The sequence below is a fragment of the Camellia sinensis genome, chromosome 6 (assembly GCF_055761805.1).
Source record: "Camellia sinensis isolate YWXY chromosome 6, ASM5576180v1, whole genome shotgun sequence".
In the NCBI taxonomy this organism is placed as follows: Eukaryota; Viridiplantae; Streptophyta; class Magnoliopsida; order Ericales; family Theaceae; genus Camellia; species Camellia sinensis.
The window spans coordinates 15,960,001-15,985,125 of NC_138966.1; the positions used below are offsets into that span (position 1 = coordinate 15,960,001).

The window sequence follows — 25,125 nt, forward strand, 5'->3', positions numbered from 1 at the left end:
TCTGAAATCAGCAGATGCAGAGCTACTAATTTAGTATTACAGAGAAGAATTTATTATTATTGCTGTTGCATGTTAATTGTTTTTTTGTTCTATTCACAAGTTTAAAACATGCATAAATAGGTATTTGGCACATGGAACAGCAACCGATTACATGTATGACATTGCAAGAGTGCCCATGGCTTTCACCTTCGAGGTTTGTGAAAATGCACTCTCTTTTCCTGTCATTTATTCCTTAGCAACTCTTAACACACAAATATCTTTATGTTACGTGTACTGATTGGCAGATCTATGGAGACAGAACAGCATCCTCAAGGGACTGCTTTAAAATGTTCAATCCTGTTGATCTTACTACCTTCAATGTAAGTTAGGTCACGACTAAAATGATAACCGATTCTTTGTTTGGGAGGGAGTTTACAGTTCATTAATATGAAACCTCTTGAACATCTATTCTATTATATGAAACGAACACCTCATTTGGCGTAAAGGTCGTTTATTTTTTCCCAAAGATGCCCTTTAAATCTACTTACTGCTGCATCCAATAACTGTTGAACGATTTTTCTCATTCATCAAACTGTCCATAACTGCTAAATGCTTTCTCATTTATCAAAACGCCCCTCAATCATTCAACCCTTCGAAAATATAAATGTAAAATCACTTTGCACCCACCGCTAGTAGGGTATATTATGCAAATTCTATAATTATTGCTCTTTTTTTTCGCTTTTGGTTTTCAGAAAGTTATCAATGATTGGTCGGCTGCATTCTTTGCAATGTTCAATATGAGCACGCACCAGCTTGATGAACTCGGTTCAAAGGCCTCGAATTCCAACAAGGACAAGTTGGTATCGATAGATGACTATCTGAATGGGTATCTAATGGAGAGGAGTAGTAGATATGGGAAGAAGATGGAGGTGCTTGACCTTGGAATGCAGGAGATCAGGACATATTTCAGGCTCTTCTTGTTATCCTCAGTGCTGTTGCTGTTCATGTTTTGTTCTAGAATCTCAAAGAGTAATAGACCACTTGTTTCTGGTATCCCACTCTGATAATTTCCTTTGCTCACAATCATTTGAAGAGAGAGAGAGAGAGAGAGAGAGGGAGAGAGAGGTGTATAATTTTTGATTTGTGATAGTTCATTTTTTTTTACGATAATGCAATTGTTTATTTAGTTTTCATCATTTTTATTCTTTCCCTCTGATGTGTGTGATGTTTTTATATCGGTCCAGCTTGGAGATCAAAACTGGACCGTTCAGTCTGCAAAGTAGGCTAATTTTTGGATTCTATTTTAATAATTCGAATCGTTCACATTTTAAGATTCGTCGAATACATCATTCATGTAAAAAATCAAATCGATCGAATAATAAAAACTACATGTTTGAATCAATTTTATATGAATCGTTTATTTTTTCATTATTTATTTTTTTTTTATATAAAATTGATTCGAATACGTGGTTATCGTTATTTGGTCAACTTGATTTTTTATATGGATTATGTATTCGACGAATCTTAAAATGTAAACGGTTTAGATCATTGAAGTGGGCCTAAATGTGAGTTCACAGTGTGGACCGGATGGTCTAGTTGGAGATATGGTGGACCCTTTTTATATATCATGATCTTGCTAGGTCTTTTGCAATTTCCACTTATACCATTTCCAATAGATATTTGGAAAAACTAATATTGCGAGTTTGGATTTTTAGGTGAAGATGGTGCATTGTAAAACTAATTTGTATTCATCACAATGATTTAAATTGTTCATTTCATATGATAAGTTGAGAAAAATATAGTTGTAAAAAAATTAAATTGATCAAACATAAATAATCATATGATCAAATTACATATATATCATGATAAATTGACAATCTATTCTTAAAAATATGTAAATTGTATAAATAAAAGAATAAAGCTTTGGACCTCCAGTGGGGGTACTGGGGTCCCTTCCCATTGGTCCAAAAAAACAATTTTTTTTTTTTTTTTTTTTTTGAGTTTCCAACCACCCCCAGGCCGACACGTGGCACTGGGGGGGTCTGTAGCATTACTGTAAATAAAAATAATTTAATTATATGACAATCGATGTTACATCAACTTAATTTTTTCAAGCAATTGTATGAGATGAATGATTTTGATTACTGAAGTACGTCAAAGTTAGTCTCACAATGAGTCACCTCCGTCTTGGAATTTTAGCAAATTCAGACTCAGGCTCTTGCAAGGTTGGATCTGTTTCAATTGATGAGATAGAAAATAAAAAAGAAATTCAATTATGGCAGGAAAACGTCTATTGAAAGAAACTTCTTCACTCAAATATTTTCTTGTGCTATGCATCATGAAAAGTACAATTTGCTTTTGTACGTAGACTAGTAAACAGAACCATTAATTAAAAGGTAAATTTTTTGTATTTCTTTGCCTCTTAATACACTTTTAATAAGATTTCCTTGACCAACAATAGCATCTAACAATCAGTAAAATTAGACTAAAATCATATGACCTCTCAGAGGATGCTGTCACCATCAATATAGTTATACCTATTGTAATTAAAAGCAGATTGAAAAATGATGAAGCTGAAGCATAGAGCGTATGAAAATTTCTCAAAATTTTGTATGTTTTCGAGTTATCATCTCAATTTGAGAAAACGTTTTGATTTAATAAGCCTATTTCAAAACTGATTTCAATAATTCGAACCATTCACTTTTTTAAACTCGTTGAGCAGAATATTCATGTAAAAAATTAAAATGATTAGATATCGATAGCTATATGTTTTAATCATATTTGTTTTAAAAAATATACAACAAATATAATTTTAAAAATAACCATTCATTGTTTGTAATTTAAAATTGATTCAAACTTACAGCTACATATCCAATCATTTTGAATTTTTACATAAATATTCTACTCAACAAATCGTAAAAAGTAAATGGTTCGAATCATTGAAACGGGACATATGATGGTCATCGAAACGGGACATATGGTGGGCTCCACGAGCCTCTCAAATCTTCTCATGTTAAGATGTAAACCTGAGAGAAACCAAACAAAAGTAAGTTTCCTCTAATCAATGAAGCAGAAAATGTAACTATATGTATTGATTACCTCCCTTATATTGAATATATTATGAATACAAAATGACTAATGAAATCAGGAGTCTACAACATTTATTTCCATGATTACATGAAAATTCTGATTTTCGCAACTATGATACAAGCAAAAGCACTTGTGCAATTAAAAAAGATAAAAAAAAATTGTGTTACAGGTGTTTTGAATTGCTAAAGTCCTTCCACATTTTTTGATTCTTGAAATACTGGTATGTGTCTTCAATTCTCGGTCTCTATAACATCATCACACTAGGAGTTCCATCTGATAGAGAACAACCCAGCATGTACATCAGAGAAACATAACTACTTGGTGTAGGAGAATTTCAGGGGAACTGCAAAACTTGGGCAAATCATTGTTAAGAACTCAACAGAACTCTGAACCAATACACTGGTTTTAATTGACGTCAAAGCTATACCTTCCAACTTGGAATTAAATAATAAGCTATAATAGTTTAGGATTGCTCAGTAACTAACCTCTGATTGATTATCAACTACATCAAACATGGTTAGCTAATTGTGTAGTTTTGATTTGACCAGCTGGATGACTTGTGCTCTCAATTATGACCTCAGTGCCTGCTTCATGTATCTCAGAGCAGATCGTAACATTGCTCTAGCTTTCCTGTCTGGAGTGCACCCAGATAAAATCATTTCTTCATAAACAGCTGGAACCTGATATTTAAAAAAATTAATTAGTATCTTTAATAAAACCAAATTATGCAAATGCTCAACATATCAACTCAATACAGCTGAAGCAATTACAGTTGATATATTGGCATTTGATTTTCTGTTAAAAGTATGTCCATTTGGAATTTTGAGGATATCTGGCATAGACTGTAAACGATTTGTAATTGCTATAGCTAGAACATCTAAAGTGAACATGTCTGAAAATGAATGACAGAATTTAACTTTTCTACACTCAAATGGCACCATACATTTATGAGGTTGTAAGGGCAAAACCCTGTCCACTGATTCAAGATCAATTATATCACTTTTTGAATGCTAATAGTTTTAAATTTAAATTCACAATAGCAAACAGGCAGTGTACAGAAGGGGACCCACAGGATTACTGAAAAAAATTAAGAAATGTTTCATGCTATACTAAGCTCATTATCCCCTTCTTGGTGAATGGTATGCTGTCAGTTGCTTCTTTCTAAGTTGAAACGTAACAACTTTTGATCGCTGATCCTAAAATTTTCTTGTTTGGTCTTTAATCCATACTCTAGTTAGTGAGTCAAATATTTGAAACAAACATTAAGAAAATGCCCCAAAACAAGGACATGTAAGAAGTGTCGAGCAACATAATTCACAACTTCTTGAATAGTAGAAACTGGAAGAATATTTAAAAAATAAGAAAACAAACATACACAAATAGATGTTAGGAGAACTAAATAAAGTCCACAAAGAAAGCATAGGGAAAAAAAAAAAAAAGGCGAGTGCATGCAATAAACATGTGATCCATAAAAACACTTTTGGTCCCTAAAGTATACACTTTGTGTCACTTTGGTCCCCAATATTTCAGTTGTGTCAATTTAGTCCCCAATATACCAAATTTGTGTTTAAAAGATCCCCATGTCCAACAATGTCCTTACTCCTTGACGAAAGCAAGGGCAGTCTGGACATTTCATTGTCATCTTCTTCTTCCACCAAGCTTTTAGACTTTACACAGAGATGCGCAGATGAGGGATGGACACAGATTATGTGACATTTATGTTACCTGGAATGTGGATCGTTCCAATACGTTGAACAGGAACGGAAACGTGGTACGCCATATGGTTTAAATGTAGTACGATAAGGATAGACTTGTATATATTACACTTCAGAATTTAAGGTACTTCTAGAGTAATTTTCTTTTAACTATTAGGCCTCCAATATAATTTGTTTTTCCCTTCATTTTTGATGTTTTCCAAACCCTAGGAATTTGGAAAGTTTGTGAAATGTTGAATTAGTGGGTACATTTGCTGAATTGAGAATATCTTGATATTATATTGAATTGAGATACAACTAGAGATAATTGTTTTTGGCAATCAGTGGAGGATTACATTGTGGTGTTGTAGAAATGATTGATGACTTAGGAGAAACCATTTAGAAAATCATGCATTGAGAGCATCTCATTTTATCATCAAGCATTTTGCATTGTATATATATATATTGCTAAATTATGCGTTGGAGAAATTATAATTTTGTCCTGTTTATGAAATGATTGGAGATTATTGGAATTTGTTGAATAATTGTGGGTGAATCCGGATAGTGTATAAAATGATTTGAAATGTTGAATTAAGTTGGCTTGAGGTTTTCAGTGAAAGACCGGAAATCCGCACAGACTAGGTACCAATTTCCTTCCGATTAGCAACCGGTAAAGTGGAGGTGGTGTTGGTAGTTCTTTGATAGACTACTGGCAGATACATACATAGGATTCATTGTGTTTTCGAATTGATAAATACTCTTTTGGTTTATGAAAGTCGTGGAATTGGTAAGTCATTTGGAAAATCTTATGTTTTTCGAAAATGGTCCTATCATTGAAACAACATGTGCATTGGCATCCATAATCATATGCATACTCGATGCTTTACTTATTTAGTTAAGATTATCTTTACTGGGCCTAGTGCTCATCCCTTCGCAAAAAATCATTTTCAGGTATTGATGGTGTGCCTCCTCTAAGAAGATAGCCCGAGGATTGTGAGAGCAAGAAGCTCATTTTGTTTTGCTTATTTTATAAAACCTTAGGCCTTACTTTTTTTTTTTGAAACCCCTTTTGTTGTAATAGGGTATGGCCCTTGATATATGTAAGCCCTTGGGGCATTCTCTTTTGAGAACTTAGATATTATAATTGGATGTAATGCCTCACATGCTTAATATTCATGTCATATAGTGAATTTGAATATAGGATGCATGTGACACTTATAACTCATGTATTGGATGGATATATATGTATATATATATATTGACGGAGGGTTTCTGTTGTCAATCTCGTCTCTTATTTCTCATGTCTCGGGTGCATATCCCTATCTCACAAGATTATCTTTATATATTCATGTATTATCTCAAAAATACTATTTTCTTAATGGATTCGGATCTCTTAGAAATTGGGACAAGTAATTTTCTTTTAACTATTAGGCATCCAATAAAAAATATATATATAATTTTTTTTTTCCCTCTTCATTGTTGATGTTTTTAACTTAAATCGTCTTAGATTTTAGTTCATTATATTGATTTTTTTCCTTCTAAGGTAACATTTAAGGAAATGTATTGGGAAAAAACTTTTGGGATCGCTTCAGATCACTAAATTTACCATTTTTGAATGGAAATGTACCTTTGGAATGTGTGTACTAATATGTAATTCAATAAGGCATTAGCTTTTTCTGGTAACATAGGAGGTGTTTGGGAAGAGCTTTTTTTAGTTTTTTTGGTTAAAATAGCACTAAAAGACAAAATAAGCTAACATAATCAATAAAACAAAATGTCACATCAAACCCATAATCATTTCACTTTTTCTCTCACAAACATCACATCCAACTACAAAAAAATCCAACTATCTTTCAAAACACAAAAATTTTAGCTTCCTAAAATAGCCAAAAACAAAAATAGCCTACTAAAATAGCAACTTCCCAAACACCCACATAGTTTGCGACTCTCCTATCAGGATATGATGATTTGGGGATGGAAAAAAGTAGTTCAAGCCCATATTTGGTCAAATTTTAACATGATTCCTCCCTTATCATCTGCAAAAGCTAGGTTGATTCCCATTGCAAAAGCCATTGTCATGATCAAGCCTTTGGGCTTTTCATAGAAATGCCTGCCAGAGATTCAATGGCGTTCAGTAGGAGATTCAATGGCTGTTTGTCACACGTATTGTTGGATTATAATATGGTTTAGTAGGCGATTTTCCGGTTCTTAGTTTTGTTTTCTTGCTTTTGTATGAGGACTTCTAGTCCTCTGCTTGTTTTCATCTTTTATTTCAATAAAATTGTTTTGTTGCTCTTCAACAAAAAAATTAAAAAAAAAGATTCAATGACGTTCAATGCCGTGATAACCAGGTACACTAAAGATGGACTAAATGATAAAGCCATAGACCTTTTATAGTAATGCAAAATTTGGGTCGAAGCCAACCAATTTTACTTTTGCGACGGTGCTATGTGCCTTTTGTTTAGAATGTGTTTTTGGGAAATGCCTTACTGTATTTCTACTCGAAGAATGACAGCATAGATGATGCAAGAAAACTCTTTGATGAGATGCCAGAGTTGGATAGTGTCTCTTACGACATGATAGTCATGGAATATGAATAGTATGGGCAATACAAAAAATCATTTCATCCCTTCCATGAATTACAACTCAATGGGTTTGATAGGAGACAGTGCAACCATGTTGAGCATAGCACCAAATACATTAAATTTAGCAATGGGCAAGCAAATTCTGCTAAAGCAACAGTGATGACAGCTGCTTCAGAAACTTTGGTGGGTAATCATAATTCACTGGTCAACATGTAAGGAAAATGTGGCAGATTTAAGAAAGCAAATACAGTGTTACACAAACTTAGTTCCATGGACAGCCATGATCTTGGCTTAAGTCAAAAAAAGGAATCCATGAAGAAGGCCTTGAACTGTTCAATGACATAGAACTAATGTAAGCCCAGACCAGGCCACTTTTGCTAGTTTCTTAAGGTCTTCAACAAACAGATAGCTCAGTAAGGTCTGCAACCAAAACTGGAATAGAGAACTTATTTGGTATGAGGGGTGGTGGCTGTCGTGAGGAGTGGGGAGGGAGGGTTTTGGCTGGTGAGGGAGTGGGAGTGGGAGAGGTTGTGACGGGGGATGGAGTGCCTGTCATAGAGGGGGAAGGGGGATGAAACGTCCAAAATGTCCCTGCATCCTTCAAGGAATACGGACAGTGTCAGACATGGGGATCATTTAAAGCACATTTTGTACATTGGCAACTAAATTGATACAATTGAAAAGTTGGAGATCATAATGACACAAAGCGTATACTTTAGGAACCAAAACTGTATTCAACCCTCTTTCTTTAAATGATTTGTTGACTTTTTGGAAGAGTTGTATTGTATGAACCCGTACATACGTAGTAGGGATACATTTTTTGTTTTTATTTTTGTATGTGTTCTGTATACTTGGTTTGTACAAGGTTGCATCCCCTTTTGTGGTGCTTTGTTTGCATTTTTTCTTTTTGAAGAACCATTTTTGCTTTGAATTTTCTTCAACATAAAATTGATAACCATCAAAAATGATAGGTGAGTAGCTCAGTGGCAAAGCCACAATCAAGTTGATGTCTCTAGCATGCTTATGAAGTTCCAAGATGACAACAAAAAGCAAAGATTGAAGTTTTCTTGTCCTGTAGGTTGACAAGCTCTTTGAACATGGTATTGTCGCCTACATATTGCATGGAAGGACAATTCATACAGTTATATTCTCTTTCCAAATTGAAATGTTACAACTTTTGATCATTGATCCATACTCTAGTTAGCAAGCAAAATATTTGAACAAACACTAAGAAGATGCCCAGAACAAGAACATGCAAGAAGTGCCAAGCAACATGCTTAACAAGAACAACTTGAACTATAGAAACTGGAAGGGTATTGAAGGAATAAGAAGCAAAACATATACACACAGACATCACAAGAACCAAATAGAGTCGACAATGAGAGCATAGAAGAAAAAATAAAGGGTGAGTACACACAATAAACACAGGTGGAATTATGTCGGATAATAGCAGCCAAGGGTCATCACTTTTGGTAACAAAGAAAACAACACTAAATTTGTTTTTGTTTTTTTTACCTGATCAAACTTTTCCACACGAATTAGAGCTTTCATAAGTGTAGTATAGGTAACTACATCTGCCTTCAAGTCCTGCAGTTATAGATCACGTGAACATGTATTCAGATAAGAGAAACAATGTGAACAACAGCACACAAATTTTTTATTTTTTATTTTTTTTTAAATGTATAGTTAGAACAATACAAAGACAACAACTTACATTTTCTTTCATGTACTGCAATACAGAAAAGGCTTCTGCATCCCTCCTATCCTCACCAAATGCATTAATCAATGAATTAAGAGCTAATGAACTGGGCTTTAGACCATCAGCTCTCATTATCCTAAATGCATTTACTGCTTGCTCAGACAAACCCTGTCAAAAATAGAAGAAGATGCATGCTCAGAAATAAACTCCAATCACGAGAACAGATATCTAACTAAAACTGGAAGATTTTAACCAGAGTTCAATTGGTCGACACATTTTAGATGCGAATTACAGTGTCTCATAGTTTTCATGCAGGCTCCATCCTTTGGTATGCAATCTAATTGTTTTCAAAGGAACTTGCATTCTTGTCAGTGGATACAAACATAGATGATCGACATTCATACCAAAACATTGAGCCTGGTCATTTCATTTTTTGCCTTTTCTAAGTTAGCTTGGCTTAAAATATTTTTGATCAGCATTTACTTGACCCTTCTCAGGTTTGTTTGTTTTTTTTTTTTTTTTTCCTTCTGGTAATAGTCCTTTCTAATGTTACTGTGCCAAAGAGAGTGACTTGTTAAATACACCTTTCCCTATGTGCCCAATAACAACACTACTGATGTCTGACAGAGACAGAGGCCTTACAACATTGAAATAAACAAGCAAACTGACCATGAAAATATATATAGATATGACAAAATAGACCCTAACAATGTTTTTGTTCTTTAATACACATGCAGAAATGTGTGTAGAACCGGATAAGAGGAGATTTAATGGGTCTAAATGTAATAGTCACAACCTGAATCATTTTTTTTTGCTGTTGTTATCAGCAGTGTCAAGGATGATTTTCAATTATGAACTGTACCCAAATGTTTCACTGATTCCAAATAATACAAATACAATAGTTGTAAGGTAACCCCTTTGTGAGTGTAAAAAGTTGTCAGGCTAAGATTGCAATAAGTGACACCATACGTGAAAGTAACACCAACAACTAATTTATCAAAATATTCACAAAAAGCATAAGCATTGATTAAAGCAATAACATACCCTCTGTGCATAAGCATTGATTAAAGCATTATACATGGTTGGCGATGGTTTCAACCCTGCAGATTTCATGTTCTCCAAGCATTCGATTGCCTCATTAAATCTCCCCGATTGTCCATAAATATTGACAAGTGTGGTGTATGTAACAACATTGGGCAGTAAACCCTGATTCTGCATTTTCCCCAGCAAGCTCTTCACCGCCTCCCATCTCTCCTGTTCCCCAAAAGAATTGATCATTATATTATATGTTGTAGTGCAAGGTGTGAATCCACTTTCCTGCATTTCCTCAAACAATTCCTCTGCTTTCTTATGGTGCCCTAATTTACTATGACAATCTATAAGGGTATTCCATGTAACATTATCAGGCTCAATCCCCTCTGATCTCATTCTTTCAAATGTGGTCATTGCATGATCAAGACAATTATACTTCCCAAAAGCATCAATCATCACATTATAAAAATGCCTATCAGGCTGCACCCCACTATTCTTCATCTCCTTAAGAACTTGAAATGATCTTTGCCACTCACCTCTGTCACGATAACTTGCTAAAATCCTACTAAAAACATATGAATTGGGTTGCACATTACTAGCTTCCATTTCCTTCAACACGATTCTTGCGCTTTCCCATCGACCCGCATTCGCATATGCATCGATAAGAAGACTATAAGTTTGCTCGTCCGGAGTAACCCCGCTTCTTTCCATCTCCGATACAATCGACTCCGCATCTCTCAATGAACCGGTCTTCACATACCCTTTAAGAAGTGCATTGTAAGCTCTAGTCCTAGGCTTCAATCCACCTTCTTTCAACTCCTCAAAAATCGCCTCTGCCTCCACAGTCCTCCCACAATTCCCCAAAGCAGATATAACCGTAACAATCGTGGAAGTCCTAGGGCTCAACCCATTCCCCTGAATCACAGCCAAGAAAAACATAGCTCGATTGACATCACCCGCCTTGGCAAACCCTACAATTATATCATTCAACAACTGCCCATCCAACTCAATCTTATCTTCCTCAATTTCTTCATACAATTTGAGCAACATCACCGAATCAATTTTGTTACTACGAGTGAGAGACTGAATAACCAAGCTGTAATTGACGAAATCCGATTGATAACCATCGCCACGCATCCGAGACATCAAATTGAGGGCTTTTTCGAGATCGTCGTTGCGAGCACAAGCCCCAATCAAAGCATTGTAAGTCAAGGGCGTTAGAGTCTGTCGCTGCGAAAGCAAGAAGGCTTCGTAGAGCTTTTCGGAGCGACCAAGAGCGTGAATGAGAATGGAGTAAAGCAATTCGTATGAGAAACAGAGATTGTGTTTTTGGAGCCAAGTGACGAGTGAGTAAGCGATTGTGATTGAGGATTGTGATGAGCAGAGAGATTTGAGGAGGGAGTGCCAGAGTGGAGCTGGGACGGCTCGGTAGGACTCGGCGAGTCGGAGCTCGGTGGGGTCGAGTGAGGTCGGCGGAGATGAGGCGGCGGCGGCGGCGGCGGCGGTGGTGGTGGTGGAGAGGAAGTGGAGGAGGGGAGAGAAGTCGTAGCGGCGGTTATGCAAGGAGGCGAGGTCGTCGTCGTTGGCGTCGAGGTGTTTGGAGTAGAGGGAGGTTGTGGTGGTTGTGGCGGCGAGAAAGATATGGCGGCGGCGGCGGTGGTGGTGGTTGTGGTGGTGGGGGGAGATTGAAGGAGGGAAGTGAAGTGAAGGGAGGCGAGTGGGTAGTGGTGGAGGGAGAAGAAGCATATTCATGTTGTTGTTGTTACGAGCGAGAGAGAACCAGCCATGTAAGCACAAGTTGCTCTGGTTCATAGAATCACAAACCGTGGAGAGACCCACAAAAAATCTAAACAACGGGAAATGGGAAATAGCATACGTAACCTACCACAACATTGTATAATTTTACTATAAAATACGTACAAATTGATGTAACAAAAATATTTAAAATTTTATGATTAATGTAAAAATTTGTGACTTATGTCTCATTTGATAATTTTATCTTTTAATCAAAAAATTAATATAAATTATCACATTATTCTTTTATTTTTATATATATATTTTTTCGTAAAAAATTAAAAAATTATTAAAATAATTTATTCTGAATTAGGCCTTAATTTTGATAATTTTTATTATGTTAATTTATAATAAGATTACGCATTGATATTACGAAATTTTATAATAAAATTATATATTTTTATAATATATTACATATAATATACACCTATAAAAAGTGTACACCAGAACGTTTTCCCTAAACAATACATACACAATACTGGTGTCATTTGATAACACTTACGTTTTCAGTTTTCTGTTTATATTTATAAAATTTTAAAAACTCAAATAAAAACTTGTTTGGTAAATTTTTGATTTATAAATCAGTGGTCTCAATTTATAAATTTGGCCAGAAAATATAAACTAAAAAAATATGTTTCCGTTTTGAGTTTTGAGTTTTTTTTTTTTTTTACCACCCAACACTAGCCACCACCCGCCACCATTTTCCACCACCGTCTTTCGTCACCACCACCCACCCCCCACTGCCACCACTCACCACCCACATGTCCCCACCACCCACCTGTCATCCATTCGCCACCACTACTCACCACTCGCCGCCGCCGCCGCCACCACCACCACTACCCACCTGCCATCCACCCGCTACCACCCACCACTCGCCACTACCACCTACCACCCGCCACTACCACCTACCACCCGCCACTACCACCCACCTGCCACCATCGGCCACCACTAGCCACCCACCACCTGCCACCACCCGCCACCTGCCACCCACTCGCCGCCACCACCCACCACCCACCACCACCACCATCACCCACCACCCACCTGCCATCACCACCCACCACCACCCACTCACTCGCTACCACCCGCCACCGTCACCCACCCACCCAGCACCGCTACCACCCGCCATCCGCCACCCACCTGCCACCACCACCCGCCACCACCACCCACTCGCTACCATCCACCACCCGCCACCGTCACCCATCCGCCGCTACCTACCCGCCACTACCCACCACTACCCATCTGCCACCACCACCCACTTGCTACCACCCACCACCCACCACCCACCACCGTCACCCACCCACCTGCCACCACCACCACCACTATCCACTCGCTACCACCCGCTACCGTCACCCACTCACCCACCCACCACCACTCACCACCACCCGCTACCCACCACCCACCGTCACCACTTTCCACCACCGTCTTCCGCCGTCACTTGTCATTTCTCACTCTTTTTTATATTTTTAAATTTTTAAATTTTTTTAAACATTTTGTCAATTACCAAACGTTTTTGTAGTGTATGCTTTTCTAAAAATAAACAGAAATCAATTTATAAAATTTTTGTAAATATAAACTGAAAAAGTAAACGTTACCAAACAGACCCTTAGGTATATAAGTCTCATGCGTAGATCTTACACTCATAGAAGTATTATGTAAAAAAATTCGATAGCGCTATATAAGCACTAATTAGTATGTCAACTAATATACCAACATACCTTGTGTCCTTATTACTGATCTCTTCTATTATATAAATTACAAATATCCAAAACCTCTAAAATTATATCATATCATCTATTAGTACACTAATTAATATATCAATTAGTGCATATAATATTATTTTAAAAAAATTAATAATATTTTTCAGATCTATGACATTGCACTTATAATAATTCTACGTTTTGTAGATATACATTTTGTTGTATTACGAGAGAGATGGGAGCATGTTGTGCCGATGGGGTTTTGTCCTGTACCTACATTAATAATATGAACCATTAAAATAAATTATCAAAATTATTCTAATTATTTATTTTTTTGAAAACAAATGTAATTTTATTTTGAGCTTACAAATATTTAATTAATCTGATTTTTTTTTTTAAATGAATGATTTACTCGATAAATCTTACAATAAAAACTATTCAGAACGACAACATGAGATGAGCTGAGGACAAAGCCTATGGACCCTCACAACACCAAAACCAACAATCTAAGACTTGACTCTAATATATCATGTAAAAAAATTTTAAGAACATCCAACCCAGTTTTTTAGGTATTCAAATCTCAAACACTTTTCCGCACATGTCAACTGATCACATGGTAGATGATAGATAAATGTGTAGGTAATAGAGACACACGACAGACAAAAGAAATAGACATTCCTAGCACAAAACACATTTCTCTTTTGAGGTATTTGCATCATCTGATGGTTCCTACTGTAGATTTGGCAGCCTTCTCCTCTTGAATCACTAGCATCATCTTCACATACTGATAATCATAGCACCGATTAACCTCTCTGTGGTTTTACTCGAGTAAGAATCGTACCTTTGCTTGACATGAGTAAGAGACCTACCTGTGGCTTTACTCGAGTAAGAATCCTACCTTTGCTTGACATGAGCAAGAGACCTACCTGTTCATCTCTACAATTAATGGCCAACTCCACTGTGGCAAGTAATGTCTAAAGAACTGCAGGCATTGAAAAACACTCAAGGCATGGAATTTGATAGATCTACCTACTGGAAAGGTAAGAGTTAGATCTATAAAATCAAGACTCATTTTCATGTAGCAATCCTAATCTTTACACAGGAGCATAGTATTAACCATGAGAATACTTGCGCCCAATTACACATCTATTTACACACAGTTTAGGGTTTTTTGAAAGTGAGTCCTATACCAGATAAACAATAAAAATGCATTTCATAATAGAGATACTGTAAACACAAAATCTCACCTGAATTTGGTGGTCATTATCACATCCCACAATATTGTACTCCTTTCAAAACAGAAGCATAGCAATTTAGAAAGAATTGCAAGATTACATTCCAAAGTATAAGACAAGCAAACAGAAAGAATTGCACATAGGCTAAACTTTCATATAGGATACCATGTTAGATTTTGGCCAAGTAGTTGATTCCTCAAAAAATGTAAACATATCCAAATATGAAATGTATACTCGTGAAACTAGTATTTTATGATTTTAGATTTTCAACATAAACGACCTCATTGAATTTTAGAGGCTCAATTAACCAACCAATCCATTGGTGGTGGCCTTTTTGGCTGGAAGAGAGAATAAAAAAATTAAACCCCCAAAAAAAGGTATCCTCTAGCAATTGGCCATCCAAGATAAGCTTTTAGATGCCTTCAGATGAAATAAAAATCACACCGAGCATCAAAAAATAAATAATCCCTGGTGATGGTTATCAGCACTCCACTTTGTTACTCATGTAAAGCAGATTAATGAATGCCTAAATGTCCTCGGCTGGAGGTAACTCAGCAAGCTTTGGTGGAGTGCCAAGTACACGGTCCATATCAAATCGAACTTCAATGTTGCGAATACTGTAACCAACTACCATCAGCCAATAAAGCAGCTTGCCAAGTTCAGGGGCACTTGTTTCTGTCACACTCGTCTGTAAACAACAGATTAACAAATCCCAATAACATCAAATAAAAAAAAAACGGAAGTTGCTATTCAAAGAGATTGTAGTCAATCTAATACTTGGTCAAACGGAAAAATTCACTTTTTCAGAATAAAAAGTTAAGCCCAGTGAAATACATATGAAGCATGGGTTCGGGTACGAGTACAGGTACTGGTACGATACGGGTATACCGATACGATAAAATCCAAAAAAAATATAATACGGGTGCGGCTTGATACGTTTGTAAAAAATATTTATTTTTTACTTGGAGTAATGCAAAAATTGATTAAATAGTTTAATTTATTAAGATCCAATCTATAATTAATATTTAATGCCAAAAGTAAATGTATAAATCAAAATTAAATATCATTATATTAAATAACTGACAAACCATAACTTAATTTTCAACTCATGCTAAGTATAAAACTAAAAATAAAAGAGAAGTATAGTAAAAAAAAATTTATCTCTGTTATAGAAGAAAATATTGTTTTGACTAAGGTACGGTACGACTTGGGTATAGGTACGTCTGGGTACGACAAAAATTTGGATACGTGTTTCTTGTACCCGATATGTATGCAAAAGTACCATACAAAGTATCATATGCCAATAAGTACCCAGTATGGGTACGACATGTTTTTCGAAATACCCATGCTTGTCACAATCATCTAACCAAAACTTAAACAGGATGGACGTACAATGATAGCTTCATTTGTAATATGACAAGTGACTGAATCAGTCGACGTTGGTTGGAGCGATAGACCATAATAATTACACATTTCACACCTGTTTGCTTATGGCAAATACGAAACACGTACCAGAATTAAGGGTATTTGGAAGGATGTGGATTTCAAATCGAAGGATTTGAGGTTAAAATATTTGAGAGTTGGATATTATAGGTGGAGAGAAAAACTATAGAAGAAGATGAGTTGAGACAAAAGAATTGTATTTTAGTAGGATCCTTGTAGCTAGAAGGAAATCTTTAGCATAATTTTAAATAACTACTTTGTTATAGTTATTTCAAATCCATCATGATAAAGCCATCCAATTCAATCTTGAAATTCATTAGGTAAACTATCAAATCTACATTTGAGTTATTCTTCTTGAATAATTAATGTCAAATTCATGCATTTCAAATCCACATCCATCCAAACAGACCCTAAAGGTTAAACCTTGGCATTCAAAATGTATCAGATACAACGGCACAGAAAATCAAGAGGATAATATAATTGCAAACCTTCATTTGTCCAGGATCTGTCACAACCAAGAGGCGTTTTATGAATGTGTTCATTGCCAGCACAACATCCTCTCCAGCACTACTCGTTAAATCCTGCATAATATTGGGCATATAAATAAGAAATTAAAATGAATGATTGGCAATAATAACTGGTTCGCAAAATAACTAAAGCTGTGTACAGAACTACTAGCCCAACAAAATGATTCAATTTGTCCAAGGCATAATTAGGGGGAGTGAAAGGTATTGACAGCATATTTAAATTACATATGGACTTGGATCCTAAGCCATTTTTTCTTTGCAATGATCTTGCTATGCTTTTTACCACAACTAGACACATCAGCAAAAGACACAATCTGACAATTCTAATTTAAAATTAAAACCAAGTAATATTAAAATAATACCTTTTACTTTAGACAACATACAAGACTAAGCCATTTTGCTGCAACTTTAAACATGAACCATTGAATTATCATAGCAAGACCACTGCAGAGAAAAGTGTGGTGGAAGAGGTCCATTATGTAGACGACGACAAATCACATATACAAAGCATTTCCTGATTATGTTGTGTGTGAATTGGCACAGATATTTTGGTGATCAGTTAACGAAAAACAATAATAATTTATGGAACCTAACCCCCCTTTCGCATCTATGGGGGACAAGTTGGTGCATATACATATACAAGGGAAATAGCTAAAATATTATTCTCCTAAAGCTGTGTTTGGATCATGAATTTAAAGAAGGAAAGGTTATCAGTTCTTGTACCTTCAGATTTTGGGGCTCAAGAGACTTGAGATATTCCAACAATTCATTCTGTCCATTTGCAGATTTTCTTCCTACTTGCTGATTGAGTTCCTCAATTTCTGCTTCGAGTAACTCAATATATTTCATGGCATCTATTTTCTCAGGACCAGAAACATTATTCCACCTAATAACTTCACCAGATACTTTTTTTTGAGTTCCTGGTGCATAATCTGGCACATCCTGTACAGCCATAAGATCAAGTTCCAAACCCTCGTCAGATAGGAGTTGAAAAAGGAGAAGTCATTTAGTACCTATGTGTGACAATAGATAACATAGGTTACCCCTATGGAATAACGCGCGCGCGCGCGAGAGAGAGAGAGAGAGAGAGAGAGAGAGAGAGAGAGAGAGAGATCCTCCGCTTGCTCTATTTTTCCCCATAATTAATAATAATAAGCGTTATTGTAAAAAGAGTTATAGTTTGAATCGAAGAAATTAGTGTTGCCTCTACAAAATAAAAGAAATACCTGTGTTGGATACCAAACACTTGGATAAGGATATGGGATATGTGTCAGCTACTTTTCAACGGATACTTCTTAGAAAATTGTATATAACACTATTATTATATGTATATATTGTTATATAATTGCTATAAATGTCTTTTTGACATTGTAACTTGTGAGTTACATATAACACCATTTTATCTCACATTCTTTATTGAAAATATAAAAATATGACATTTTTTTTGTGCCGAGTCCATGTATCTTTAAATTTATGATTTGATGAGTTCGACCTCTAGATACATGGCCGCACCCGACACGCATACCCGAGTCTATGTAACATAAGTGTTGGCTCTAGAACATCTTACATGAACCACATTCACAAATAAGAGATAAGAGATCTCATACGCTATAATGAGGTTTTTATACACATCATGTTGGACAGGGTTGGTCGGGTAATTTGGTTTTTTCGGATTTTTGAACTGCCGTAACAACACAACTAGTTTGATCATAAATATTAAAATAAAATATAAAAAAAAAACATTCCATTCTATTAGCTTAAAATGTTCATTCGATTCCTACATCATAATATTTTGCAACCAAACAATGGAATGGCAATGGGCATTGTATTCCATTCCATTCAACCTTGCATTCCATGTTCTCTCTCATTCCATTCCAGCGTACCAAACATGTGCTAAGTTGTGGAATCCATTGACATCAAGCTTCCAAGGGTACGACAATTAGCAAAACTTAGATATAGTGTAGTCTTCCATCTTGTTACTGTGGTAAGACATACTCTCCTTGGAGGACCATGTGGGTTCGAGTCTGGGGAGGTTCCAAACCCTTGGACTGTCCCTCCAAGTGGTGAAATTAGCCTGCGAAACCAAGAAAAGGTACATAACACTTTTTCATTTATAAATATAGGGCTCATTTCCCTGACTAAAGCAATTCCATAACTTTATTTCCTGAATAGGGTACTTTTTCACTTTATTCCGAATACACACGCTTTTATGAAACACAATTTTTAGATGTTATGGTGTGAATAAAATAAATAAATAAATAAATAATGGAGAAAGTGTGTTTACAAAACATGCTTTTTTGAAATATAAATATTTTTTTATTTTACGCTTAGAAAACGCGTTTTGTAAACACGTTAGCATGTTTACAAAATACATTTTTACACCAACTTTTTTTACAGTTAAAAACATGAAAAACACATTTTTTTGATATACAAGTGAATCACCTTAGATAATTGTGTTTTATATTTCTGATGTTGTGGAATTTTGCATTTCTTGAACGTTTCCTAATTTAATTTTTCACACCCATTGAGCAAGCAAGGCACCAAAAGCAGCTACAATGATATGTCATATATCACCCTAGATACTCTCATTTTCTTAATAAATTTGGTTGCAACTTGCTGCATAATTTCATTTTATAAACATGAGTTGTTTTATGTCATATTTCCCATAGAGTCAAGCTACAAATAGTTGTTAAGGTGAGAATAATGTTAAACAACTAAAATTTTAATTCATTTTTCATATTTTTTACATCTTTCTATATATATATATATATATTTCACATATTTTTATATATATTTTACATGCACTTATCAAAAATATATATATATATATATATATATTTTACATGTATATTGAGATTTATCAATAACATTTTTCTTGCCAATATTTTAATTTAAGTGCCTAGACCCAAAAAAAAAAAAAAAAAAACTTCACCACACTTGATGATAACTACTCCCTCCGCCTCAAAATAATGGTCCCTTTTGGGGAATCTAATCTTTTTTTTATAGTACAATTATTATATTTTAAAAATATTAATTTTCCAAGATTACCCTTTGATAGTACATTTTTTTGGAAATATCAATTGCATAATTGTACTTTTTGTGTTATTAACGAATTTAAAAGAAGCGCAAAATAGTAAATTCATATTATTTTATTCATTGATTTTTGAAAATGGACTAATATTTTGAGACAATGAAAAATGGAATAAGCGACTAATATTTTGATACGGAGGGAGTATATCATTGGCCATTATTATCAACCTTAGACATTGTCATTATTGGCCTCGTTCGATAACACTAATTTTTTTTGTTTTTATTTTTCTAAAAGCATGTTTACAAAACAAGCTTTTACTTTAAAAATTAAAAATTCTAACGCTTTTACTTAATTTTTTTGGTGTACTAAAAACATGTTTACAACACACGCTTTTTAATTAAGGCTTAATTAAAAGCATGTTTACAAGACATGCTTTTTAAGAATATTTTATTATTTCCGCATTTTTAGCAACATTTCCAGCATAAGTCCATTTCTTAAAAACGTGTTTTGTAATCACGCTTTACCCTATATGCAGAATAAAGTAAAAAATTACACTTATTGGAGAATAAAGTGATGGCATTGCCCTAGTCAGGGAAATGGGCCGTAAATATAGGTCTGTGGTAACCGGTGATATATATATTCCTCTCCTTGTGGCAGGTGGATTGGGAAGGGAAAAGAAGTTAGCACTTTAGCAGGTTAACTTTGAAACCACAATCAGTCAAACTCTTCCAACTCTGAAGAAAAAATTAAGTACATTTTAAAAGTTAATTATTTACCGTGGGGGGGGATAATGAATGAAATAACCTTCTTTGTAATTAAATTACAAAAGGAAAAAAAAAATAAAAAATAAAAAAGGATAATGAAAGAACTCACCTTCTTATCTTGCACCTCAGGAAGAGCAACTTGTTCCAAACTTTGTTGCAGTTCCAACCGATATTGTGCATTCCTAAACATATAACCAGTCATCAAAACACTGTACATGAGCTGTGCAAGATTTTCAGCAACCTGCACAAATGCCAAAGGATCCAAATTATATCAAACATGAAGACTTACATCTGTCAATGAGCTTAAATCAGTTATTATTCACTAGATAAAGAATGCAAGCCTTAAGATTGTATATACTTACAGTGGCTACTGTAACTGCAAAAAACTGAGGGGGTAGTGTTCCAATCATATTTGTTACAGTTTGGCGCATAGCCTCAACTACCTAAAGAAGACACCATTGAAAACCAAAGAGACAATGAAGTTACAAGTGTGCCCTTCCATGAGGTTAATGAATTACTATAAATGCAACACTTTAGAGATAAAAACACAGTAACAAGAAGGAAGAAGAGTATCAAACCTGCTGAGGTGCCCTTTTAACAAACAACTCCATGAACTCAGGCTGCACATTTTTTACATACTCCAATAGAATTTCTCTCCTGCTCTTCTGCTGTTTTTTATTTACAAAAAAGGATATCATGGGTAAAAAAAATTAGTGGGGAAATGAGAACACAACCAAACGTGGCGATAATTTCTCAATAATGAACTACGTATTCAAATCGAATAGGGGTGCAACCAATGTTGTTAGATGTTGGCTTCTAAACATTCCTACGCACCCTAGACATGCAGTACGATATTACCAAGCAAATGCAACGATCATGTTTGGCAAGATGGTTTGTGGCTAAAATAGCCACAAAAGACAAAATAGGCTATTTTAGCCACAACAAACAAAACATCACATCCAACCCATAATCATTACACTCTTCTCTCACAAAAAAAGTCAAAAAAAGCCAAAAAGCCATTCCCAAACCAAACTTTTTAGCCCAGGCTAAAATAGCCAAAAAAATCAAAAAGCCAAAAAGCCAACCCACTTCCCAAACCAACCCTAAGAATGTTTCTGTTTTGATTCACTTTTACAGTAGCTCAGCAAAACAAATTCTTCATAAAAGGAAAACTCACTAGATGAAACCAGAAACAAGAGTGCAACTTATTTGTTTGTTAAACTAGGTGAGAATGTTTTTTCACATAGAAAAGAAATCATTGTGATTTCTCACTGTTGTTTGAATGAACAAAAAATAAAAAGTACACATTTCATTCAATTTTTAATGTTTTGTATTTAAATAGACAATTTAGATATTTGTAAAGCAATTTTCACTTTTCAATAAATCACACAAATTTTGGCGAGAACAAAACATGAGTGTCAAGAGAGTTCTTTTTCTTACACTCTGTTTGGAGGGAGTGGGTGATTTGACGAGAAATGATGACAAACATAACTCTTTTCTCATATCTTCTATATTATTATTAAGTAAAGGCCTCAACTGGTGTAGTAAAGCTTTGCTCTCCTCATGCCACGTGGCAGTGTTTTGTATTTGAAAAAAAAAAAAAAAGCTACACAAAAAGGTGGGCCAGCCTTGAACCCATGACCATGGGTTTAAGGTAGTAAGGCTCATACCACTTAAGCTAAGTACACATTATAATATTAATTTCCTTATTATTTTCTTTTATTCTTACTTATTTTGAATTGCACACGCATTACGTGTGCCACTCGCTAATTTGATTTATAAGTTTAGTGAGAAATGGTGAGAAAGAGAACCCTTTTACCAAGCCTATTTCATTTCTCACCAAACGTGGTGAGATTTGGTGGGAAACAAATTGATTAGTTGTAAAATATTTATAATACCAATATTACCCCTTAAATTACAAAAAAAAAAAAAAAAAATCTCACTCATATTCCTCTCTACTCATCAAAAACACAACTATTTCTTTTCTTTTATCATTTAGATGAGAGATTACAATCTTTTCTTTTCTTTTCTTTTCTTTTCTCACCCTAGTATCCAAATGGAGTGTTACTATTCTCTTTCATTTGTCAACATTTCTAACCTCTTTACCTGCAATCATTCACCAAAATTTTCATCTAATTTGATTGCAAATTTGAGTAAAAAGATGAGATACTCCAATCCTTTCATCAAAATCTTTTAAAAAATTACTTTCTCATCCCAAATTCCACTTTTCATCAATTTGGTGAAAAAAAACCCAGCTCCAATCCTTCATCTTTCAACAATTTAAAAAACCAGTGGTCGACCACCTGGTTGACCACCTGGTCGAACCCCTAGTCGACCACCAGGTTGACCAACCGGTCGACCAGCTCATGCAAAAATTGGCCTGCGAACTGGTTCAAATGATTCAAATTACTAGTTCAAACGGTTCAAAAAAAAATTATAAAAAAAAAAATGGCCTTATCGGTCGACCAGTCGGTCAACCAACCGGTCGACCACTTCCCTTTTGATGCACGGTTGGAGCAAGCCATATCAGATTGAGAAAATTGGCTTTTTTTTACTCAAATTTGGTGAAAATTTTGGTTCACCATTGGAGATGCTCTAAGAGCATCTCCAACGGTGAACCAAACCTGGCATCAGATTTAAATTTTGGTGAAAAAATCACTTTTTGGAGCTCCAATGGTTTCAGCAAATTGGTATCAAAATGAGAATTCACCAAAAAATTCATCAAACTGAGAACAGGGTAGAAATTTCACTACTTTACTATGTGTGACCGTTGTAAGAGACCAACCGGTCAACCAGTCGGTCGACCAGTTCCCTTTCAAATAGGTAGGTTCAAACCGGTCAAAAAGGTTCAAACAGATAAAAAATAAATAAATAAATAAATTTTACCTTACCGGTCGACCCTCCCCTTTTATGCACGGTTGGAGGAAGAAATATTAGATTGAAAAAATTAGCTTTTTCTTACTCAAATTTGGTAAAAAATTTGGTTCACCGTTAGAGATGGTCTTAAGTGAAAAAGGCTTGTTTGAAATCTGGTGAAAGATTTGGTTCATCCTTGATTTGATTAAAATTTTGCTTTTCCCATGATTTGATACAAGTTTGATGAAAGGATTGGACCTCATTTTCATCAAATTTAAATTTGATGAAGCCACTAATATTTGCAGTCATTTATCCATTGTGCACCCAATGCAAATAACGAGAGAGAAAATAACAACGAAACTAACTATAAATCATATTCACAGAGAGAGGGGTACCAGAGAGCCGTTAGGGGGTTTGGAATCGCTAGAATTAGAAGCGTTCTTGCCATTGTCGTTGTTCTGGGAAGAATCAGAAGAACGAGCACTCAAATTGAATCTTCTTCTGTTGTTTATCTTTTTTGGGAAACTGATTGGAGAACACAACCGATTAATTCGATATAGTGAAAAAAACGAAAAGGAAGGCGAAGAAGAAGATGATGATTGTGAAAGGAATGGAGGCTTGACTGTCAACGACGACATTTCAAATTCCTCGTAGCCCTAAAACCCTATCATCACCATTAACGATTACCACTTTCTTGACAATTGAGGGAGGAGATTGAGAGAAAGAGAAGAGGAACCTTTGTTTGCAGTGAGTGAGTGAGTAGTGTGAAGTACAGGGTTCGGCAGTTCCCATGGAATGAGGGTTTGGGATAAAGGTTAAAGGTTGGTCGTCCACAGTGGAATAAGTCAAATTATTAACGGCTGTGATTGATCCACTGTTCCCCTCCCTTCCCAATAATGCTACACATGGAAATATTACGGGTCCGTACTCGTACCCAATCATCCTTCATTAGGTTTCTTATGTCTCTCAATTACTTAGCAGCATGGTATAAACAAAAATTTTTATATTTATAAAAAATTTATAAATTGATTTTTATTTATTTTTAAAAAATATAAATTATAAATATATTTGGTTTGAATAAAATATTTAAAAAATTTGAAAAATATAAACAAAAAATATGTTTATTCAGCTCTAAAATATTTATATTTATTTTTATTATTTATGACAATGAGATCACACACATTATAATTGAAAAAAAATTAATTAAAAAAATAATTGAAAAAAAGTTAATTGGAAAAAAAATTAATTGAAAAAAAATATTTGAAAAAAAAACGAAAAAAATCAATTAAAAAAATAATTGAAAAAAAATATATTTGAAAAAATAATGAATTGAAAAAAAAAATTATTTAAAAAAAAAAATTGAAAACTGAAAACGTAAACTCATTTTTTGAGTTTATATTTTTTTCTCAAATTTATAAACTGAGACAACCATTTATAAACTAAAAAAATTATCAAACAAGTTTTTATGACAATTTTTAAAATTTTTGTAACTATAAATTGAAAACTAAAAACGGAATGGTTGTGTTACCAAACGGTACCTTACCAAACAGACCTTAACATAGTATCTCACCTACTCATATTCTTCATCAATTATAATACAATGAAGTACCACATGTCTACATTTCAAAATTACTGAATAATTACTCTATCACAAATTCACCCTTATCGACACATAATTTATCCATAATAAGAAATCAAT

The 25,125-nt window shown here is 34.7% G+C and overlaps 3 protein-coding genes across 8 annotated transcripts in view; 1 reads left to right on the forward strand and 2 right to left on the reverse strand.

Annotated features, from left to right (window-relative positions):
• Window positions 1-1,175, forward strand: part of LOC114284534 (Zn-dependent exopeptidases superfamily protein) — a 6,076-nt gene extending 4,901 nt beyond the window's left edge. Inside the window, exons 9-11 of the mRNA XM_028227473.2 lie at window positions 121-193; window positions 285-359; window positions 732-1,175. Coding sequence (XP_028083274.2) covers window positions 121-193; window positions 285-359; window positions 732-1,043 — 460 coding nt within the window. The 3' untranslated portion in view covers window positions 1,044-1,175. The remainder of the gene's footprint in view (window positions 1-120; window positions 194-284; window positions 360-731) is intronic.
• Window positions 1,176-2,789: 1,614 nt separating this feature from the next.
• Window positions 2,790-12,497, reverse strand: LOC114284542 (Pentatricopeptide repeat (PPR-like) superfamily protein). Of its 4 annotated transcripts, none has more exons than XM_082873368.1 (6): window positions 10,092-12,497; window positions 9,063-9,215; window positions 8,864-8,935; window positions 3,555-3,749; window positions 3,237-3,342; window positions 2,790-3,005 (listed from the first exon to the last, which is right to left on the reverse strand). In XM_082873368.1, the coding sequence occupies exons 1-4, from the start codon at window positions 11,889-11,891 to the stop codon at window positions 3,639-3,641; spliced, it is 2,136 nt and encodes a 711-aa protein (XP_082729494.1). In that variant the 5' UTR covers window positions 11,892-12,497; the 3' UTR covers window positions 2,790-3,005; window positions 3,237-3,342; window positions 3,555-3,638. The 4 variants fall into 4 exon arrangements, with proteins under 4 accessions (XP_082729494.1, XP_082729492.1, XP_082729493.1 ...); XM_082873366.1 differs by having other exon boundaries at window positions 3,237-3,412; XM_082873367.1 differs by lacking the exon at window positions 2,790-3,005 and having other exon boundaries at window positions 3,045-3,342.
• Window positions 12,498-14,931: 2,434 nt separating this feature from the next.
• On the reverse strand, window positions 14,932-24,371 carry LOC114284532 (uncharacterized). 3 transcript variants are annotated; one of them, XM_082873370.1, is made up of 8 exons: window positions 24,163-24,371; window positions 23,822-23,951; window positions 21,149-21,235; window positions 20,933-21,013; window positions 20,680-20,811; window positions 17,499-17,717; window positions 16,737-16,829; window positions 14,932-15,493 (listed from the first exon to the last, which is right to left on the reverse strand). In XM_082873370.1, the coding sequence occupies exons 1-8, from the start codon at window positions 24,366-24,368 to the stop codon at window positions 15,332-15,334; spliced, it is 1,110 nt and encodes a 369-aa protein (XP_082729496.1). In that variant the 5' UTR covers window positions 24,369-24,371; the 3' UTR covers window positions 14,932-15,331. The 3 variants fall into 3 exon arrangements, with proteins under 3 accessions (XP_082729496.1, XP_082729495.1, XP_028083273.1); XM_082873369.1 differs by having other exon boundaries at window positions 21,149-21,238; XM_028227472.2 differs by having other exon boundaries at window positions 23,822-24,201.
• Between the last annotated feature and the right edge of the window lie 754 nt (window positions 24,372-25,125).